Genomic DNA, 22,627 nt, shown 5'->3' on the forward strand with positions numbered 1-22,627 from the left:
AAGTATAAATCTTAAATGATTTTCACTTCTCTGAACAAGACAGCTGTAATCTTCGCCCAAAATTATGTGGAAATTGTAATATTAATATGGTCTACAATAATATCAAATAAAATTTACTTATTTAATAAATAACTTACATTAAAGTACTAGTGACTTTATACATCTATTTATATAATATAAAGTATATATGATGATTTTGATTTATATTAAGCCATGGAAACAATTAATTGATGTAAAAGGGAGTCATAATTAAAAAAAAATTAATTATTAAATTTAACGAGAAGTTTATTAGGAAGGAGGTAGAAGAATGAAGTCAAGACACAAAACATACATCAAGTGTGAAATTTGTGTTTTTTCTTCCATGACAGTACTATCCCCAAAATAAATTTCTCCATGATTATGATTTCTACAGTCAACAATGTATCCACAATTTGAAATACTTTCATTTCCACAATAAAGACTTTTTTTTTACAAAAAAAAAATTTAAAAGAACTATAATTATTATTATTTTATTTTATGGGAGTTTTTTAGGCGTAGAATCCAAAATCCATTTTCAAATTTGAATTTTTTTAATTAACAGTTTTGTATCTATATTATCATGAGGTAAAAGAATTTCTTTCAAAAACAATTAAATAACATGTGACTTAATTGTTTTCTACAGACATTTTTTTATGTTAAGATAATGTTGTACTGACAACTGTTAATTAAAGAAATAAATAAAAACTTTTAAAAGAGAATTGGTTGGTTTTGGAATTGTATGCTTTATTAATGAATTGTTCTACCACATTGTTATATAACAGAAACCCAATATACAGCTTGGTATATTATAAAAAAACTATTACAATAACAAGCAGGTATTAAAATATGGCTTTTAATATTATGATGGTAAACTTAAAATAAGAGAATGTGGTTACAGGGAACAAAATATTCTGTATAAAAACTTAATCAATTTTCAGAGAAATGCATAATGCATTATCTAAAAGAATACAAATAAATTAATTGATTCTCCAATTTATAAGCTTTTAATACCCTACCAACAAAATTATGATGGTAGCATGTTTTACCCTTAAATTGGATGAAGGAAACATTTCTCTATTTTTCAAACAATCTTTCAAATACACAACACTGTGCCTTTTTCCTCATGGCGGTTTAAGTTATGGTTATTTTGTTACTTTAAAATATTATCAGTAAGTATCAAATAGTCCAATTAATTTATCAATCTGAAATGGTATATGTGTTCATAATACTAATAATAGTGTTAACACACATTATGACTTGAAGAAAATAACATATGCTTAAGTGACATTAAAATAATAAAATAATTTATAATTAAACATTCTAAAAGTGAAAATAAAATTTTCACAAACTGTTTACACTTCCACATCTATGCCATCACTCATTATTATTTTTTACTGTTCAAAATTTTGATCATATCAAACAAACAATTGTAGATCAAAATTAAAAAGAATTATGTAATAAAGATTTTTTTTACAAGTGAGAATTTAATGAATTGACATAATAAAAAATAATTTTGTTGCATTGACAATGTTATTTTAATTTTTTTTTTTTTTAAATGATGTAGAAAAATCTGGTTTTCAATAACCAGGTTTTAAACACTCAGTCTCTTGTTTAAAATCTACTCTACTGATTTCCCCAAATCAAAAGAAAAGAAATAAAAATAAAAACAAATAGATAAATAAAAATGATAACAAAAAATAAACAAATTAAGTAAAATATATATGAAAATTTATACATAAAATAAATATATATATTCAAAAATGGAATAACATTCTTTAATATATAAAATCTATACTCATGCAACATGCCATGCTTCAAGATGAGACACCTACCTATACTGTTGTCTCCCAGGGGAATAAGAGGATGGGCTGAAATACTGCCACCAACATTGGTGGCAACCGAAGAATGAACAGAACTAGATTGGCGGAAAGATTGTGACCTGTAAAAAAAATTGTTAGCATTTACATGTTAAACATTTTAGGTCGGTTCCATTTGATCTAAAAAATGACGGTTTTCTTCATGTTTATTATTAATTTTTTTAAATTATTTTTTATGGTATAACAGAAAGTATAACTTTAAAATTTCTTAATCCTATCCTCCCAATGGATTAAAACAACGAATAACGTAATTCTTAATGATTAACCATTGAAGATACACAGAGACAAAGTTTAAATAAAAAGAAAGAAAAGAAGATTAATTAGACAACATTAACAATATTGTAAAACATAGAGATGAAATGAAGAGAAATAAAAACAAGCAATAAAAATCTATTTCACATTTAATAGCTTTGAAGTCGAATAACGAAACAATAAAACTTCAAATTCTCAAAGAAGTTTGTGTAAATAAACCCATTGAATAATAACCAACCATGCATGTAGAAAAAATAACTCCCTAATCATTCTGAGAAGAAATTAAAAAAAAAAAAAAAGAAAATAGAATTTGTATTTAATTTACATCAGAAGGATGAGCAAATGTAAAAGTAACATGCATACAGTTAACATACTCCCATTCTCATCAATATTAAACAATATTTCATACTAGTAAAATTAAAATGTTGATATTTATTAGTAATAATAAAGATTTATAATTGTTTTAATAATTGAAATATGACTCCCTTAAGTATATAATGAATCATTTTGTTTTATAGTACATACCTAGATAATGGACAGTTCCTGAAAAAAATACGGAGGTTTATTCATTGAATCTCTGATAGATGATCATTCAAATTCAATTAATCAAAGTTATTACAATATTATCATTTGTTCGTAAACAATTTTAAATGATTTATTATAAAGATAGCTCAACTTCGTGTCTCAGTAAGTGTTAGATATTTTTTCAAGCTAATAAATGATAAAGAATCAAGAAATAAAAAAATAAAAATAAAAATGTATCTACAGTCAAAAATAAGCTTTTTCAAAAACCATTTTTGAAAAACCAACTCATCAATAAAATAAAAATTTAAAAACAGTCTACAACTACATCTGTGCTTTATGCAGTTTATAGTAGAACAACAGATCTAATAATTTCATTGGGAAAAACGATTATAGTTTATTATTTTAAGTCAATGCAACAAAATATATATTTTAGGAGTATATCAAGTTAAAACTTTTCAATTTTTCTTTGGGGCAGAAAATATCTTAACCTTGCGTAGATAAAAAAACCAAAACATTAATAAGCCCTATTTGTAATTAATACACTTTTAAAAGTTTTCATTTTTAAATAAAAAATTCAAACTACTGAATAATTGACACAAAGACAATAGAAGAAAGAGATAGCTCTTCAAACATGAATACATGAATATATATGTATATATAAATATATCAAAATTGTAAACTAAAATAATCAAATATCTACTTGCTCAAGAACACCACAAACATAGCCACTCTAATCAAATCCACAATTCTTAAAGAAAAAAGTTCAGCAAAAGCCAAAAGCATGTCGTGAAACACAAGTAAAAAAATAATTAGATGAAGGGACAGAAACAACTGAAAGAAACACAGGAAGCTTTCAAATTATAATTCAATTTATAAAAATATAATGAAACTATAGAATAACTTACCTCTGAAAATTTTGGCGTTTCACATAGTTTTCTCTTACAAATTCTACCATCTGTTTCTGTGTTTTACCACTGTACCTGATATACAGAGGAAAATAAATGAAAATTAAAAAATAATGTATATAATATATTTTTTCTTATAGTTGTTATTATTTAGAAGACATTAATCATTTTCAATAAGTAATGCATGAGAATAATCTTTCTTAATTAAAAAAAATTGTAAATGATAAAAGTCTAAAAAAAATATATATATATATATAAAAACTGTGCATTAAAAGCAGTCTGATTAACTACTCACAATAGGAGTTCCAAATTACAAGTTTTCATATTACAATAAAAGTATCATGATGATAATGATGAATTGGGAGTTAGGTTTTTATAAGCAAGGATACAGGTGAAAAAATAACAGTGTAGTCCTGAGGATGGGACAAAATGTTAATTTTTTTTGTAAAATTATTGTGTTAATAAAACTTTCTAAAGATTATTCATTTGGATTATTAATTATATTTTATCACACACTATACACTATGTTTGAGATTCTCATGAGGAGTGTTAATTTTTGGAAGCAGCCTTAACAACTAACTTCCAAGATTTCATATTATGATAGTGATAGAGCTAACGCCAGAGTTCATTATTGTTGTTGGGGCCAAACTTTATCGAACAGAGTTGATTGCATTTTAACACATCATTAACACATGTAGCGATTTCTTATGTTCGAGTAGCAATTATTGTTATAATGTTATCTAGGGAATTTTCCTGGCGAGTATTTTGAAGTGCAATAAAGATAAAGTAATTGTAGGACTTCACTATAGAATTAATTTCTAATGGGTCATTAAACTGCAACTCAACTCTTTAACTCAATGTTATGTTTAATAGCTCTTTCAGGTTTCCTTTCTACTCTTCTTCAACCCCAGCATTCAAGGACGGGATTTCAGCCCACTGATGCCTGTATAACAAATTGGCCATGTTACATGCAATATCCAAAAAATTTGTTTCTTTATAGACTATATTCCAGCTTCAGCTCAAACAATTTAATGAAACCTGCCAAAAGGCTTATTCCTTTAAACCCTTTTAAATTCTCATACATAGCATAAATTTCCATAAAAAACAGGTTAAAAAGACATGAGAAAAATATATATATTTTCGTATAACTCAAAAAGTATATATTTTTCAAACAATTCAAAAACTATACCTCTTTGGAGAGTATAGTATGTTCTTAGTAGTAACTTAGTATGTTCTTGGCAACATAATAGATGCCCATTTGAAAGATCCATCATCTTTCAATAAAAACAAAGATGTTTTACTGGTAAGGAAATTCAGGTGAGTGAACTTATCAGATATTTTAAATGATAAAAATGAACATAAATAATATTTATTATCTGCCTTAATAAATTTTTTTACTAAATTTGAGGTGAAATTGAAAGGAAAAGAAGATTGTTACCTGAAGGAACTTCCTCTGCTAAGCACTCTAGTTCTTTGCCTTGCTACTCTCTTAATAGAATTACAGCGGAAGAACCCATGATTTTCAACACATTTCTTCCAAAGATTTTTACATTCATTTCTACTCTCGAAAAAAAATTCTACTGTATCTTTATAGTAACCCTGAAAAAAATATATTATACTATATAATATATTATAGACATTTCTGGGATGATTACAAAAAACATGTTAGCTCACAATAGATAAATAGGTGTCTTAGTAAATTTCTTATTACAGTAAATAGCGACTATAGTGAATCTTCTATAACAGTAAATAAATTCCATACATTGTGGCTCTGGTTCATAATGAGGCCTAATAATATTAGTTGATAAATATAAAGTACAAGCACTAATACTTTTTGCTTCATAATGGGGACAACTATCCAATGACAGAATACTAATATTGGAAGATGTGTAATTAATAACAGAAAGATGGTCAAAATAACTCAAATAGGAAATAAACTATTTATTATGAACCAACATTTCACCCCACTTTGCAGGGCTAAAAAAGATACGAACAACTAAAATTAAGTAACAGAGTAAGAGAATAAGATAACATGAAATAAAAATAAACTAAGGTGCAATTAAAAATGATGTGAAAATTTATATAAAAATTAACAAAATAAATAAAATAAGATGTACAGTGAAAAGTATAAATAGACAAGAAATACAAAAAAGTACTAGACATATAATGAAAAGGGAAATAATAACAAATAAAAAGTAGATAAAAGAGAAATATAAAAAATACAGTCCGAACTAAAAGATGGAAAATAAGGGAAATAAGAATAAAATAAAGATCAAGAAAAAAGGAGAATAAAGAACAAAAAAGGACGCCCACCTTACAGAATCAAAGAATGGTTTGAGGTGGTTGAAATGTATCAACAGGGCAAAGGAGTAGGAGAATTTGACCAATGATAAATGACATTACATTTAAAAATGAAAAAGATATAAAATAATATTAAAGTAATGTAATTTCCTAATAATATTACTCAGGCTATCATCCTTTTATAAAATATTAATAGTATTAGTTTAAACTTCATTATAAAGGCCCTGTGTCTCCAAACTCGTTAGCTTAAGGGCCAAATTATAGAAATTGATAACTAATTAGAGATGAAAACAAAAATATTTTCTCATGGTGGAAATAAATGTAGTTATATAGATCAATAACATACCACTGTAAAGCCAAAGGTTTTAGAAAAATTAATATCTAACATGTTAAGTCGTAGAAGATAATGGAGTGTGACAAAAAACTGAATTTATAAATAAATCTTTTGTGTTTTAAATATTGCTATGACAATAATGAGTTTTTACTTTCATCTATGTACAAATGTAAATGTAGTCAGGGGAAGTATTGAAATTGTGATTAATACAGAAATTGTTGTTTCAAACCAGCAAGGATTAATTTTAACACAATGTAAAGTGTTAAGTGAAAGTTGCATGTGGGTATTGCACCAGATAATTTTTTGCATTTTATTTATGTCCCATTACACTTTAACTGCAGGGGATTCCCTGGAAAACAGCTTAAAAGCATGATTTTTTGTTGTTGATATTTTCTTTTCTCTTAATTTAAATAAGTACTATATAATGTATAAAATGTAATATTAAGCCAAATAAAGTTCAAATACCTGTTTCTTAATCATGATGACTATTGCCATCATCAGCGTGATTTTAATTTTGGAATATTTTATCTATATTATATATTATATATACATATTTAATATTTATATATAATACTATAAATATTAAATATTAATATCTATCTTTATATTATTTACATTTAAATCTATGTATTACATTTTGTTTGTTGATTATTTCTATTTTATCTATTGTATTCCTCCAGTAAGCCCAAGGGCAAATTCATCATACCAATATCCTCATATTATTAATCAAAGTTAAACTGCTCAGTTTCATTATCTAAGTCAGTTATTGTTTAAATAAAAACTTCAATATTAATGAGTATGATGTATTAAGTTGGTGCATATGAAATGTCGGATTTTTAAGTGAATATATAAAACTACTTTTTTCACAAGCTGTTTATTTAATCAAAATATGTTCCATTCACATAAATACACTTTTCCCAGTGGGATTTAAAGCATAAATACCTGTCTTAAAAAAATTCAGAACTCCAGAATCAATAAGTGTAGATATCAAATTTTTCAGGCTGTCTTCATTTTTATACTGTTTAGCCCTTAAAGCTGATCTAAATGTTTTAAAAAATGGAAGTTGGTTGGGGAAAGATCCGGTGAATAGGCTGGGTGCTGCAAAACTTCATATTTCAATTCATTTAATTTCACAATCGTTCTGCGAGATGTATGCGGTAATTTTGGTCATGTGGCAGTCACGATCATTTTGGTTCTTCCTTGCAGTTCGTTTTGTAAAGAAAAATGACCAAACCAAAATTTTTTAAATCAAAGTTGGACTTTTCGATCTTTAACAGTATTCTCCCTAAATGCCTGATTTATATTGTGTGCAGCTTTTACAGCATTATTACCAAGTTTATAATCATACAAAAAAATTACACAAATATTGGTAGAATTCATATCGGTGCAAAATTCAAAACAAATAACCAAAAGGAACACTTATGAGAAAATCACCGTTACTGAAATGTGACTCTGGCGATAAGAGTACGGCCATAAATGGTGTTATGCCAAAAACAAAAGCATAACAAAAACAGGAAGAAAAATATTAGCATGTAAAAGAAATCTGACATTTCATATGCACCAACCTAATAGTTATAAATTGTACAAAATAATCGAAATAAACTGCAGCAGGGTGGTGTTTGTTCAGAGGTCATAGTTTAGAGATTCCTCCTATACAAGAAGAAGAAAAGGGTTGGGATATGTTTTTAGTCACTCAAACCAAAATTAATGATTCTTAACCGTTGCTATAAGTTTACATAAAAAATTAAAAATGTATTATTAAAAATAATTCACATATCAATTGCTTCATATGAAAAAAATTTTCTTTTATAATTTGAACAGCAATCTCTTATTCAATAGCTCTGTGGGTTATACAATTAGCAGAAATTGTTTTTAAACTTATTTCAAGGATTTATGCCAATTTTCAAGCTAAAAACTATCAGATGAAATGTTTATGTTTAAATTGTACAAAAATAATAATTAATTATGACAAAAAAATAAAGATAATAGGAAGCTGTCATGCCAGGCCAACGATATAATTATTTTTTTTTTTTGTTTAACAGCTTAATTTGAAAATAGAAATTCAAAACATAATTATGGATTTTTGCATCTCAAAGCAGAAACTATGAAGTTTTTTTTTAATGAATAAATATAACACAACTTTTTGCAATTACTAAGGAAACAACTGGTTAAAAATTACATAAGCAAGTCCAAGTCCCTAGTCGTCTGAAAATAGCGAAAGTTTTGTATATTTGTGTGCCTCCATGAAGAGGCCGTAAAATTTTTTAGATATACACCAATTTTTTAATTTTTTTTTATACTTTTTTTTACACTGTATCATAAACCATAGAAGTTTGTGTGTAAAAGTTAACTTAATAGATTATAAATATGTATTTAATTGTCACATAAAAACTAAAAATTCATACATATCCATCCGGGTGAAGCTTTATGAGAAACTTTTTCCTTTTGAATGATATTTTTCTTATTTTTGCCCAAGAAAAGGTGTAAATTTTCGTGTAGCCTTGGAAAACAACAATACCCATGTGCGCTACAGCAAGGTTTAAAGGTACGCCTTCATGATCCTAAAACAGAAAAGGAAAGAGAATTCATATGATTCTGAATTAATTTTTATAGTAATACTAACATTAGATTAATAATAATATAATTTCATATCTGAAGTTTTATCCTTAATAAAATGAAATATTGATAAGTATGACTGTCAATGATAATCAGTTAGCTTTCAAAGCATAATGTTTGTTTATCATGGTCTCTTTTTAAAGCATGCCAATAATCAATTCAATAAATCTTTTATCAATCAAGATGTTTGAGCATGATCTCCATTTGATTGCCTTTTCCTAGTTTAAATACATTCAGGACCAGGTTCTGTACCAAGATTGTATTTACTTACTTTATGAGTATAAAAGGTATTTTATTTATTTATTGTTCAATCTTAAATATAACCAGTTCAGTGATGCGTAATTAAGTAGAATTGAATAGAAAAGATAAAAATAACATGTTAGTACTATCCAGTTACTATCTATATGCTGTTATAGATGAAAATATAATCATGAGGAGTAAGTAACTGACATTGTAAACTTTTTTTTAAATAAATTTACAGTATGATTTTCGATACTAAAAAAGTTAAGTAAGAACTCACTTTAACTGCATGCATTTTCATTCCATACAGCTCACACCTTCTGGCAGTTTCGAGAAGATTCAAATCTGCTTCTGCGGGAGACTGCCCACTGTAAACAAAATACATGTATAAATCAAAAATAGTCTTTTATACAATCAACTGAAAACTGAAAATTTATTTAAATAAAATAATGCCACAGGACAATTATAAATATACTATATTCACTTACGCATGTTTTTTATGATTTTCCATAATTTTCTTTTCTAATTCTCTATCTTGATGTTGAACAAATTTATATGAGGAGAGGTAAGAGGCATCGGGATAATCTTCTGCCACATAGTCTCCGCATTCGGCTGAAACAGTCAATTGAAAATATGATGTCATTTGGTTAGTTTTCTCCTCTGAAAAATATTGTAATATGACACAGATAAAATGAAGCAATAAATAAACTTTACTCTTAGATAATAAAAATCAAATTAAAGGGCTTGGCAAAAATAAAAGAGCTTTTGAGATTTTCATCCAAACTCTTCAAGAGATGACCTTCATCGAAATTATATACGGTATGATCAAAACTTTCATTTTAAGGTAGAATTATTGTAGCTTCATGGGCATATTAAAAAATGTATATCTTAAATTAATCTAATTAATTAATTTATTTTGTATTGGATAAAATTTCTAATTCAATAATTCGCTTATGACAGTATGAATGGAAGGAAGTCTTAGGGAAAAAAAACAGTTCCGGAACCAAACAAAATAAAAAATTATTCTTCAAAGCTGAAAATTATTGAAAGCCCTGAAGCATATCTAAAGAAAAAATGAAGTCCTAGAACACAGCTCTAACATGAAAATTATGTATGTAATGCATATATGTGTGCATGTACACACACACACACATATATATATGATTGACTGTAAGTAAATTTGAAGGAGATGGTCGGGGCTAAGTCAAGAGAATAAAAAAATTAGTTTTCAACTATTTATTTGTTGTCGACGTTTCAACCCACGATGTGGGTCTTCATCATGGGTGATGTGATCAAGACCTACAATGTGAGTTGAAATGTCGGCAATAAATAAGTACTTGAAAATTATTTTTTTTTATCTTGACCTCAGGGCTGACCAGCTCCTTCAAATAAATAGAATGTACTTTAATGGGGATCATTACGAGCTAGATTTTGTTACAAAGGAAAGAAGCAACTACAAACTAAGAAAACAATAAAATTATTCAAAACTCGAGTAACTAAATATCCTCTTTGAATTAATTCTAATTAATTGTGCTTTTCAGAAGTTCAAAAAATAGATTTTGAACAGTTCTCTTGCCAATGTTCAATATATTTAACCATTTAAATATGTTCTGAACACATCCAAGGTATTAATGAAAATGGACTAAACTATTTAAACAGGTATAAGCATTGAATAGGATACACTTGCCTTACATATTAAGGTATTAGGAAACAGGAGTTTTACTGGATTAAAACAGCAATATTATGCATTTATAATGCATCAACTAAGTTACATTTAAATGAATTCTATATTTTAAAAAATTATTTTAGATATTAATGTACAGATATTTTTTTAATGTTACCTTGTACTATGTAGGAAGCCAAAAGCGCTGCTGTATTATCATTGCACTGAATATGGCCTTGCGCGAGATCTCTTTTGATTTGTAAGCAAAAAAGATATCTGGTATATTCCTCTTCCAACTGGGCTGGATCAGGGGTATAAAACTTGACACAAAAGTAAAGCATCGGCTCAAACAAAGAGAGCCCAACTTGGCGCGATAGAGGTTTTTCAACATCCAACCAATACTGAAACAAAACCATAAAAATAAATTAAATACATGATGGGAGATTGTGATAAGAGGATTCAGATAATCGAGGTGACAAAACAAAACGAGCATATTAATCAATAGTTTTTATTATATATAAATTTTATATTAAACAGACAATGTAAGTCATCATCAGAGCTACAACAAAGACACAAGATACAAATGAGAAAAGTGAAACTAAATAATACTGAGTATACTATTAATAAATGAAGGAGAAAGAGGGAAGAATAAAAAATAAAACATACTGATTGAGAACATACAACATAACTGAAACATATTTTAAAATAAAAGGTAAATAAAGAAAGTAAATAAAAGTGATGAAAGTGTTTACAAATTAAAATACTTAACAGAGAATAATAAGTTAGAAAAAAGGAAATATTCACCTACATTAAATATTTAATTGAGGACTGATTATAGGGAAAAAAATGAGGTATAACATTTTCCTAAATGCTCAAGAGAAAAAAAAATAGTATGTAAGAGCCCATTATTTGCATTTTACAAACATAAATCAACAGGGATTTTGAGCAGTTCAAGTTCATTTTTTCCAGTTTTGGCTTAACCATCGTGTGTGCCAACCAAAAATCGTAGTTACTAATTTTTGAAAAAAAAAAATGAGTTACCTCATTTTTACTTTGTAATGTTTAATTATTATGAATAATCAATTTTATGATGGTAAACTTTTTTATTTAATAGAAGAAGATGGTTTGGATGTGATGAAAAAACAAATATCATAAAAAAAAAAAAATTATTAAGAGTCAATTTCGCCCTTCTTTGCAGGTCTTCATCAAGGCTTATGCCTAGGAAGTAAGCGGAAAAGTCTAACAATCGAAAAGTTTTGACTTTTGACCTTACTTCTTACAGATAAGTCCTGATGAAGCCCTGAAAGGTAGGGCAAAAAGTTGGCTCTTATTAAATAGATTTTATAATATATATTTTTTATCACATCCAGATCATCTTCCTCTGTTAATTCCATAATAAAAAAAAAAATCTTCCAAATTTCTTTTTCTAAATCATTCTCACATCTTTGAAGTATATTCATTATTTACAATCAATAATATTAGTTTTTAGTATTATTTGTCTCTTTTTGATATCATATCTTAATTACATTCATGATGATGGCAAATAAAGTTTGGTTGAAACTATGAACAATTTAATAAAACCATATCTTCTCTTTATAATGGCTGTTTTGATTTATAACATTAACTGATCACGATAAAAAATCTAGGAGAGAGAAAGAAATACTTTATTCATTCATGCTGCCCAAATACATCGGGTTGCTACATTACACAGCATACTGATCAATCCGTGACTGGACATATATAAATTACATATTTTTATATGATATAATATAATAGGAAAAGAAAGATAACATTTTTTTTTTTCTCACAGTTTTCTTTTACTTTTCTTTTACAATGAATACCAGTCTACAAACTAACTACAAGTTTTTCAATTTATTCCTAAATTCAAAAATATTATAGAAAGTGAATTATTGATTGAATTAAAAAAAAAAGTTGATAAGTTAGTTACCTTAGTGCCATTATGATCCTGGTACTCTAGGCCAAAGTAGTCAGCTTCCAACAAGTTCAGTTGTTTACAAACTTGTTCAAATAGTACTCGACCTAGAGCTTTCGCCTAGTAAAAAAAAAAAAAATTAATAGTTGAAATAAAAAAAAAAATACACTTATAAAATAGTTGTACATAACATTTACATATTATATTACGTGTGAGTTCAAAAATATAATCCTTAAAAGATATCCCTTAAATAATCCCATTTCATCAAAAGACAATAAATTTTCAAAACTAACCTGAACTTGGAAGAGGGTAACATTGTCATCTAACATGTGTACACGAATTGCAAGCATTTTGCCTGGGTTCTTTGGAGCCCCAGGTGGTGGGGTCTTTGAGATCTCCGCAGAATGGGAGTGTGGCAGTTTCGCACATGATGAACCCAGAGAAACTCCCTCGCAGTCAACCATACTTCCGTCTAAAATAAAGTAAATACTAAATAATTGATTTACATAATCTGGAAGCGCACTTACAAATGATTTGTTTTGTAACAACATTAAGAAATTAGTGACATATCAATTGTACATACAGTAAACATAAAAATTCATAAAAAACTATATGATAATTTAAACTTCAATACTGCCAAAGAAATGAAGTTAATCTACAGAGCTTAAAAATAAATATATTTTAAGAAGTTACATTTAAATTAAACCAATCAATTAATTAACAAAAATAAATATTTACTTATTTCAAAAGAAATATCTGTTTGTCAATGTTCAATGTATTACATTTAATTCATTAAATAAGCTTTTCTGAACACGCGACCATCAGCTTCTAGATACCCTCCTCATAAAAGTTTACATTTTGAGAAAAAATAATTTCCAACATTAATTTTTTTTAAATAGCAACACTATAAAAATACTGGATTCTTAAGAAATGGAACATCTCGAAAAACAAAAAAGTTGTGTAAGATTCTTTGAACATTGTTTATTATTTTCATTTCACCAAAAATAGTTAAAATCAAAACAATAAGAATTACAGATTACTAATTCTAAGTATTATCTATTTAAAACAAATGATTAAATGAAAAACAAAACAATGACTTGTTCACTTAATAAAAAAAAATCAAAACAAGATATTTTAATTTATTTTGGTTTCCAAGATTATAATATATGGATAAATTTTACTTCAAAAATATCCTTCCATTTGTTTCTTTTATTTCTCCAAATAAAATCAAAAAGATATAACAATATTATGTCCTTGGTTAAATTCTATTATTTCTTATTGCAGAAATTAAAAGTTACTCAATACTTGCTGAAGTAATGGGAACAATATTTTTTTTCAAGTGAGTAACAGTGTAATGTTTAAATCAAAAATTAGGATTTGATCCATGTTTAAGCATGATTTCCATAGATCTCAAATTAAAATAGAACTAGGTAAAATAAATTCCAGTAAAATTTGATTGTATAATTAATATCTTACACAATTTGGCAACATCAGTCTTTTACCATTATTAAACTAATTAATCATATGTTTTAAATAAAAATTATTTTCATTTTCATCTTAAATATTAAAAATATATAAATTATAATTTTCAGATACAGCTCATATATGAGTCTTTTATTTTCAAGTCATATTATTTGAACTTATCCAGTGGTTTCTTTAAAATAAACTACTCAGATGATAAAGACACAAATGAAATTAATATTAGTATCTATGCTTACTCTTCGAGCTTTAACCTATAAAATATTAAGCAATGAAATAAAAATAAAATAAATTAATTATAAAATATTTTAATTAATATTAAAAATTGGTAAATTTTAACTTTCAGACATATCTTGTATATGAGTTGTTCTTCAAAAGCCACCCAAATATTATTATTTGAACTGACTTTAGGTGTTTGTTTTTTTAAACAAACAACTTTTTGATAAAGAACAAAATAAAACTAATATTAGTTTCTATGCATACCCTCTGAGCTATAACCTATGTTTCCTCGTCTCTTTTTCTCCCTCCTGACCCTTCATAACTGATGCAGTATTTCATTTTTCCATCATCAATTAATTTAAATTTAATAAAAAATGTTTCAGAATTTTTCTTTCCAATTTGATAATTAGGCTTTTTTTGATTGTAGTTTTTCCTATTCATTTAAGTAGAAGAAGCCATTATGTCCAGGGTACCAATGGTGAAGCCTACTAGTGGAACAGATCTGTAACATAAAATAAAAATTAAATTAAGATTTGTGTAAAAAATATAATGGACACAAGAAATTTGACTCAACAATATGCAAACATTTTAAGCAAAGTTAATTGGTGAATAATATGGTTAGCTTTTATGTTACTATTTACAATTAACTTTAATAGGATTAATAATAAAAGAAAAATGAATTTAGACCAAAATACAGTTTGTAGTAAATTGATTATAAGCCTGACCTGTTTGTAAGGAATGTTAAAGAATATTGCTGATAAGTGGGTGATATCAGTGTTCAGATTAATTGCAATTCAATGTATTTATATTTAAATGAAATAGTGACATACAGAGGTAATTAAACATAAGATAAGGCAAGCTTATTAATAAATTAATATAATTCCCTAATGTTTTATAGGTTAATTTGACTAATTTTAATAGACTTGGACAAAATAGTCTGCAAAAAATTTGTAATAGTTGGATCCGAGACTGAATTTATAGCTAAGGTATGGTCATTTATTAGTAATAATGTTGTTTAAAATTGTTAATAATGATTGTATAATAAAAGGTATTTAATAGATTGTCCTTGAGGATCACCAGGTTGGCCGTAACGTTAAACATTTAAAGTATTAATAAAGATTTTTGAGACTTAATTGGGTACAATTTATTTTATTTAAATAATAAACTGTAACATAGTCATTTAGCAAATATAAAACAGAAACAATTTAAATGTATTTTCTTAACGACTTTGAATAACTTTTTTATAAAATTCAACAGACAGTATCTGAATGATATATCCTACCAACTATATTATACCACAAAGCTATAAAATAATGATGGATACGGAAAGCCAATACTAGTCAAATTAGCAAAACTGGTCTTTTAGTCTTAACTTAGGTTGTTCGTTTTCATCAAGATCATTATTGCATTAGAATCATTAATTTAACTATATACATTCAGTACTAATTACACATAGCTGTTCAGTCTCAACTATGTGTGTATACATAGTGCCACTTTCTGTTTCCCTTAGGACTGTACTGTATTGTCTCTTGTGTTCGTTATGCATCAGATAGTAAGATTTGAAATAAAAAAAGTGTTTGCAACATATTAGTTCTTGATTTTTCTAATTATATTGTTAGGGATATAACAATAACAATGAAAAAGTAAAACAAATAAAAAAAGTTATAGATTAAATCTGCTATCAAAGGCATTGCAAATTTCATTTCATAACGCTCACCAGTAACAGCAAAATAATTTAGCACGTCCATTGATTTGGTAATTGATAGTAGCTGACAATGGAGCTGGGAAGCCAACCTTATATGCCTTACTTCTCAAGGCTTCACTTACACTATGTAATTCCAGAAGGTAGATTATCTTTGTACCAATAAAGTCAACATTACAACAACCACTACTCAACCTGGTAACTGTAAATTAATCCCGAAGATTAATAAAATTTACAATTCAGCAGAGTTATTCATATTTGTAGAATAAAAATGAAATTTCTAAAGTTGAAGGGTTCTAGATACCTTGAGACCGTATTTTTTAGTAGTAAAAAACAAAATCGGGCAGTATAAACTCAAAATGAGTATAAAACACCAAAATCCTGCGTTAATCATCAACATTATTGTTCATTTAATAATATAAATAAATGGAAAACTTACCTAATCTTGCTTGAATCAAATTTGACTCGGTAAATACTCTTTACATATATGCAAAGATACATAAATAACTAAACTACTCAGATTAAAAACCTAAAATTTGGTACTAGTTGAAGAGCTACGAAGGAAGTGAATTGTATTAAATGACTTTATATTTCTATTATGAAGGCTGGAATTCAATTTGTCAACTTTTGAAAAGGAGTATTTAAAAATATTCTTCCAACTGAAACACCCCAAAAATTTAACATAGCATGTTCTTCAGCATAAGTTTTTAATTGTGTATTTATTTAAGAATATAACATTAACAAAAAATTAACAAGTAATATTAAAAAAATAATAATAAAATTATAACTGCTACAGCCCCCCTCCCTCATGAAGGTTCAGGGGTGCAGTACTTTGTAAAGAAGTACTGTTACTAGACCAACAGTTGTGCAAGGAGGTGATTTGGTCTGAATCAAGCTCGACCGCCAATTAAGGGTACCAAGTTCATTAGGCTGGGTGGGCAAAGTAGGGCTCCTAAACCCTTAAGGGGAACTTACTGCTTCAGTGATACAGAAAATAATTATCTGCCACAGCCGAATTCAAACCTAGGTCCTAGGAGTTAGTGGCACAGTGCCATACCACTGAGCTACCCGCTCCCAACAAGTAATATATCAATGTAAAATTTTTATTTTTTGTATTAACGACCACTTAATTCTTCGTTGACATGCCGAGTTTAATTAAAATCTTTAGAGTTGTTTACGAGAAACTCGAAAAAATGTGAAAAATCGATTCTACAAAGAGGCACTTCTGGTCGGTCAATTTTATCGAAAACGTCGCTGTTGCGTCCCAGGCATACACAAGTTATAAATATGTAATTTCAATTTCATACGACTTTTCGTATTTGTCGTAGCTATGCTGTTCACACACAGACAGGGAATCACAAAACTTTCGTCGAAAACTCGGATTCAAAATGTAGCAGGATCGCAATACTTTCCAATACTATATATTCCATACATACGTAAGAGAAAGTAAAAATTGCCAGATGCGCTGCTATAACAGCAAAGTAGTACTTATATGTAATTTTTAGGAATTTTTAAAAATATTAATAATTATTATTACTGACATTAAGTTGTTGAAGAAGCACAAACAAAAAATGAGTCGAGGTTTTTTATTAGCATTTAGAGACAAAGTTGGATATATGCTCAGATTTGGAAGACAATAAACTTATCTCTCAGGTTGGACGTTAACACAGGATCACAATTTAACCCCCCCTCCCCCCACTACATCCTAGTTCTTGTTTAAATAAAATCGATTGTATCCAAATTAAAGTCTCAAACCATTCTTTATTTACTCAAAAGTCCAACGTATCGGCAAATTCTGCCATAGTCAAGGACAATCTATTACAAAACAGCTTTTATTATACATTAATTTTTTACGATTTTAGCAATTAACAATATTTTTAATAAATTTTATTCTTAAAAACTAATTTACACTGACATAAATTATTTTAATAAAATTTCCGCAGGCTATTCTGCCCAAGTCACTATTCTCAGTAAAAATTATCCTATGAGATAATAAAATATTAGAGAATTATATTAATTTATTAATAAGTTATCCTTAGCTTAAGTCTAATTAGCTATTTTGTCAATATTTCATTAATATTAAACTTTTAATTATAATCAATTTAACTCTATCACACCTTGCTATTATAACAATATTTGTAACCTTCCTTAAACACAGGTCAAGCATAACTTTTATTTATTTCAAAATTTATTTTGGTTAAAATTCTTATTTCTTTTATTCTTAAAATTCACATCAAAATTAATTTTAAATATTATCATAATTTTTACCCATTATTTTCATAAATTAATTTTACTTCTCTGCATAGTGTTGGTTCAGATTTCAAGTATCTTATTTAAAATTCACTGTATAGTTATTGTTTTCTAATATGTAAATTGACTCAACCATTTTTCTTTTGAATGTATTACTTTCTTTATATAAAATTATTGTATTATCAAAATCAAAATTTGATTGGGATCCTTATCCTTGTTTTTTATATCATTACTGTGTTGATACATTGTATGACCCTACAATTGTTTTGTTTCACCTATATATATATATATGTCCTAATTCTTATTAATTTATCGTTTATTTTTTCTAAAATTAATAAATGGAGTTATAAAAAAAAAATATTCTAAACGAGATGTTGCAAGGGCGGAAAATTCGGAACTTTATTAAATTTAAAATACACATTAAAAAATAAATTAACGCTGAAATAAAAACATGAGATAATGTGGAGGTTCTTGTTTGAGCAAGTCATAAAGCAGAGGGAATAAAAGTAAGGAAACATTCATTGCTACAGACCCGGAGAAGGGATTAAAAGAACCCTTCCTATGTGTCGGCCAGTGATGAAAGAAGCTAAGAAGTTAACTTTCAAGAGTTGATCCAGGCTACGGAATAACTCCCGAAAAAGTTCTTATAGCTAAGCCTTTCAGGTTGGAGTGTTCTTAGTGAAGAGCTGGGGTGTACTTTTAACTTAATAAAACCACATTAAATCTCTAATTCGGTACATATAATACCAACCAACTTTTCAAAACTGTTTTCCAAATGTAACTCAAATTGACTTTTTATTTATACTAGACTAAAAGCCCACTTAATAGAATATACCAATATATCCATTACATATATATTTAATTCATAGTAAATATGCATTTTTTTAATTCATACTAATTATGCAGCTATTGCACTAAAATCCTTTCTTTTGCAACACCTCACATCGCAAACCTATCATCTCTAATCATGACATTTTAATTTGAGAATAGAATTAATATTAGAATTGAATACATTTTAAAAATGTTTTATGTTAATTCATGATGTGCTATTGAATTATGGATTAGCTCAGGAATGAAGCTAAAACCTGGTTAGGTCACGTTGAATCCACGAATATATATATTTAATACTTGATTCAATAACCGGGTTGGTCGTCTCAAAATGAAATTATCAGGAAATTTAAATACATATAGTCAAGATATTAATTTTATAAAGTTCACAGTGCACTACGCTACCTTTTAAAGTGCCAAAAAAATTATTAAAATTGTAAACGCTTGAACTGTTTTTCTGAAGAGAAGATCCGATATTTACCCCTTGAGGCGTGAAATATGTGAAGCAGACCAGTGAACCGGGACCCAAATGTATCTTAACGCGGCTTCAAGGATTTGGGGCGCCTTCATTAAATATCGGCTCATTAATTAAAATTTTCAGTACCTAAGGGAACCACCGCTATCTTAAACTGTAGTCGATATACGAGAAAATAAAATAAAATTTATTTTATTTTAATCCCTCAATCTTTTATTTCATCAAGAATCAGTTCTTTTTTTCCTCATAAATCATCCATAATACTGTTCATATAACTTTACCCGGATCTATTTGGCCATTCGGTAAAATATACGATAAAAATTTAAATTTATAAATTATATGTATAAATAATTGACCGTATTAATTCATATGATGAACAAGATGGCCCGGGCTGAGATCACAAAATAAAAATAATAGTTAACTATTTATTTTCCGACGTTTCGCCCCACTTTGTAGAGCTTCAGTTGAGATCTTTCGAAACAATCAACGACTGTTTCTTTTAAAGAAAATAAGAAACAAAATAGTATTAATATAAAATAAACAATTATATATAAAAAAAAATAATATGCAAACTGTAAGGTTAAAATGAATTAAAAGTTCATTTTTTAAATATTCTTATCACTGTTTATTTTATATATTATTACTAGTTTATTTCTTCTTTTCTTTTATTTGCATATAATTCTCTTTTCACTTATTTTTACATAATTTTAACCCAACCTTAATTAACCTTTTTGTATCTTATTATTCTATATGTCAAAATATTTTTAACTGTTAACTGTCTTTTTAGCCCAGTTAGAAAATTAAAGAAAATTATACACAAATGAAATAAAAGAAGAAATAAAATATTATTAATATAAAATAAACCATGATAAAAATATTTTTAAAAAATGAACTTTTAATTCATTTTTAAAAAATGAACTTCTAATTCATTTTTAACCTTATAAATTCAATTCATTTTTGACCTTATAGTTTTAAAATATTCTTATCACGGTTTATTTTATATTAATACTATTATATTTATTGTTTTCTTTGAAAGAAACAGTCGACTCTTTCGAAAGATCACAACTGGAGCTCTACAAAGTAGGGCGAAATGTCGGAAAATAAATAGTTATTAACTAATTTTTGTGACTGTACACCTGACCACTTTCTTCATAATAAGTAAATTTATAAAGTTATAATTGTTCTACAATTTGATTGGGCGGTCGCATTTGTCCGACGATTATTCGTTTCATTTTTGTCTTTGGAGAAAGCATCGTTAGAAAGGACCTCACATAATAACCAATATACCACCAACTCGACCTAATAATAAATTATTTATACATGAAATGTAAAAAAAAATAATAATAATAAAAACGTGTGTAGGCCAATAAATTGAAAAGTAAATGTCCCAAATTATATATAACTTAAAAAATAAATAAAACAATCCTGTTTGAACGTTGACATAGAAAATTTAAATAGGAATTAAGTATAAACCTTTTTCTTGTGTTCTGATCCTCTGTTGTGAGAATATGAAGTACTTTTTGAAACAAAAGAGCAAAAATAAATATAGCAAATAATGCAAGGCCGTAAATCACCTAATCCCGTCAAGTGGATTACAGATCATGATAAGATGATGCCAATAAAAAAAATTGATCATTGTCATGGCTAATAAGTCAATGTACTTTTCAGGGACATTGGTCCCAGTTGTACAGTCTAGGTTGAAAGAAAGAAGAAATTTAAATTATTTTTTAACAAGAAATACATGTTAGCTGTTAAAAATATATAATTTTCTACAAAAAAAAAAAAAAGTTTAGCTATAAAATTATAAATCTATAACATAACGCATACTTTTGGTCCTACTGCATAAGTGAGGTAATAAACAAAAAAAAAGAAGAAGAAATTATTATAGAAGATATAAAAAATAAATAAAATCAGAATGATGGGTAAATATTTTACTTTGTTATATAAGGAACTCTATAAACAGTTTGATATCCATTCATTATCATTGGGATTATAGATGTAAACCAAAATACTAAACTAGAACTCGACACCACTGGCGGGTAAAGAAAAAAACATACAAAAAATAAAGAAACAGAAAAACATTGGAATCTTACCCTTTTAATTTATAATAAGCGAGTATAATCGCATAATATAATTAAAAATTGTAAAAAAAAATATTAAGAAACTTTAATAGAATGCTTACAGCTGTTTCATTACAATTTTAAAGGAAATAAACAGAGAAAGAATTAGGAAAGACAAGGAAAACTTAGTTAGCGGTTGGGAGATAAACAGGCGGTTTCCGTTCCTTAAACCCCACGCAGAGGAAATTAGCCAACTGTTTTCACAAAGGAAACAATAACGGTAAATAAATATCTGAGGTGCGTTTTACCAAAACGAGCTTAAGAAAAATTAAACCTAATTTTAAAAAGTACAAATTCAACAGCCAACGTAAATTAATGTTATGATTTTTTTTATTTGTTTAAATTTAGAGCTGTATTTACATAAAATAAATCTAGTGAATGTTATGTTAGATTACAAACATGCTACTACTACCCACTGGTAGTACTCTAATAACATTTCTACATTCTAAGGTCTCGAGTCTATCTTCTTTTCAGGCGCCTCAGAGGATTGTCAGGTATGGAAGAGGAAGCAAGGTTAGAAACTAGTGATTTGGGAATTTATAATAGAAAAATTGATATCTGGTTCGGGCTAGATCAGTTACATATGGAACATTGATATCACGAGTTTAATCAAAATCGTTACATTAGTTTTTTGCAAACATCAACGATTAAAAGCGGCATTTCCGGTCAGATCGAAAAAGTTAATGTCACGCACCCACCTTAAATAATTTCAGCTTCGAACTACTTTTCGTTTTTGAACTAGGCTGTTAACATATAAACCTTTTTGCTATAATCGGTTGTTTGAACTTCGAAAAGTGCATTTGAAAGTTTGCAAGATCTCAATAATTATCTTCCTACAAATTGCATATCCCAGTCTTTATACGGTTTATACAGCTGACATCCCAACCCAC

The 22,627-nt window shown here is 27.3% G+C and overlaps 1 protein-coding gene across 2 annotated transcripts in view; it reads right to left on the reverse strand.

Moving 5' to 3' along the window:
• Positions 1–22,627, reverse strand: part of Cdep (Chondrocyte-derived ezrin-like domain containing protein) — a 222,933-nt gene that overhangs the window by 37,865 nt on the left and 162,441 nt on the right. For both annotated transcript variants that reach the window (XM_067051436.1, XM_067051432.1), the window contains exons 5-14: positions 14,627–14,864; positions 12,958–13,136; positions 12,680–12,784; positions 10,910–11,132; positions 9,557–9,680; positions 9,349–9,436; positions 8,618–8,773; positions 5,016–5,176; positions 3,578–3,652; positions 1,851–1,957 (exon numbers count right to left, since the gene is read on the reverse strand). In XM_067051436.1, coding sequence (XP_066907537.1) covers positions 1,851–1,957; positions 3,578–3,652; positions 5,016–5,176; positions 8,618–8,773; positions 9,349–9,436; positions 9,557–9,680; positions 10,910–11,132; positions 12,680–12,784; positions 12,958–13,128 — 1,210 coding nt within the window. In that variant the 5' untranslated portion in view covers positions 13,129–13,136; positions 14,627–14,864. The remainder of the gene's footprint in view (positions 1–1,850; positions 1,958–3,577; positions 3,653–5,015; positions 5,177–8,617; positions 8,774–9,348; positions 9,437–9,556; positions 9,681–10,909; positions 11,133–12,679; positions 12,785–12,957; positions 13,137–14,626; positions 14,865–22,627) is intronic.

The sequence above is a fragment of the Halyomorpha halys genome, unplaced genomic scaffold (genome assembly GCF_000696795.3).
Source record: "Halyomorpha halys isolate HHAL.00 unplaced genomic scaffold, Hhal_1.1 Scaffold383.1, whole genome shotgun sequence".
Lineage (NCBI taxonomy): Eukaryota > Metazoa > Arthropoda > Insecta > Hemiptera > Pentatomidae > Halyomorpha > Halyomorpha halys.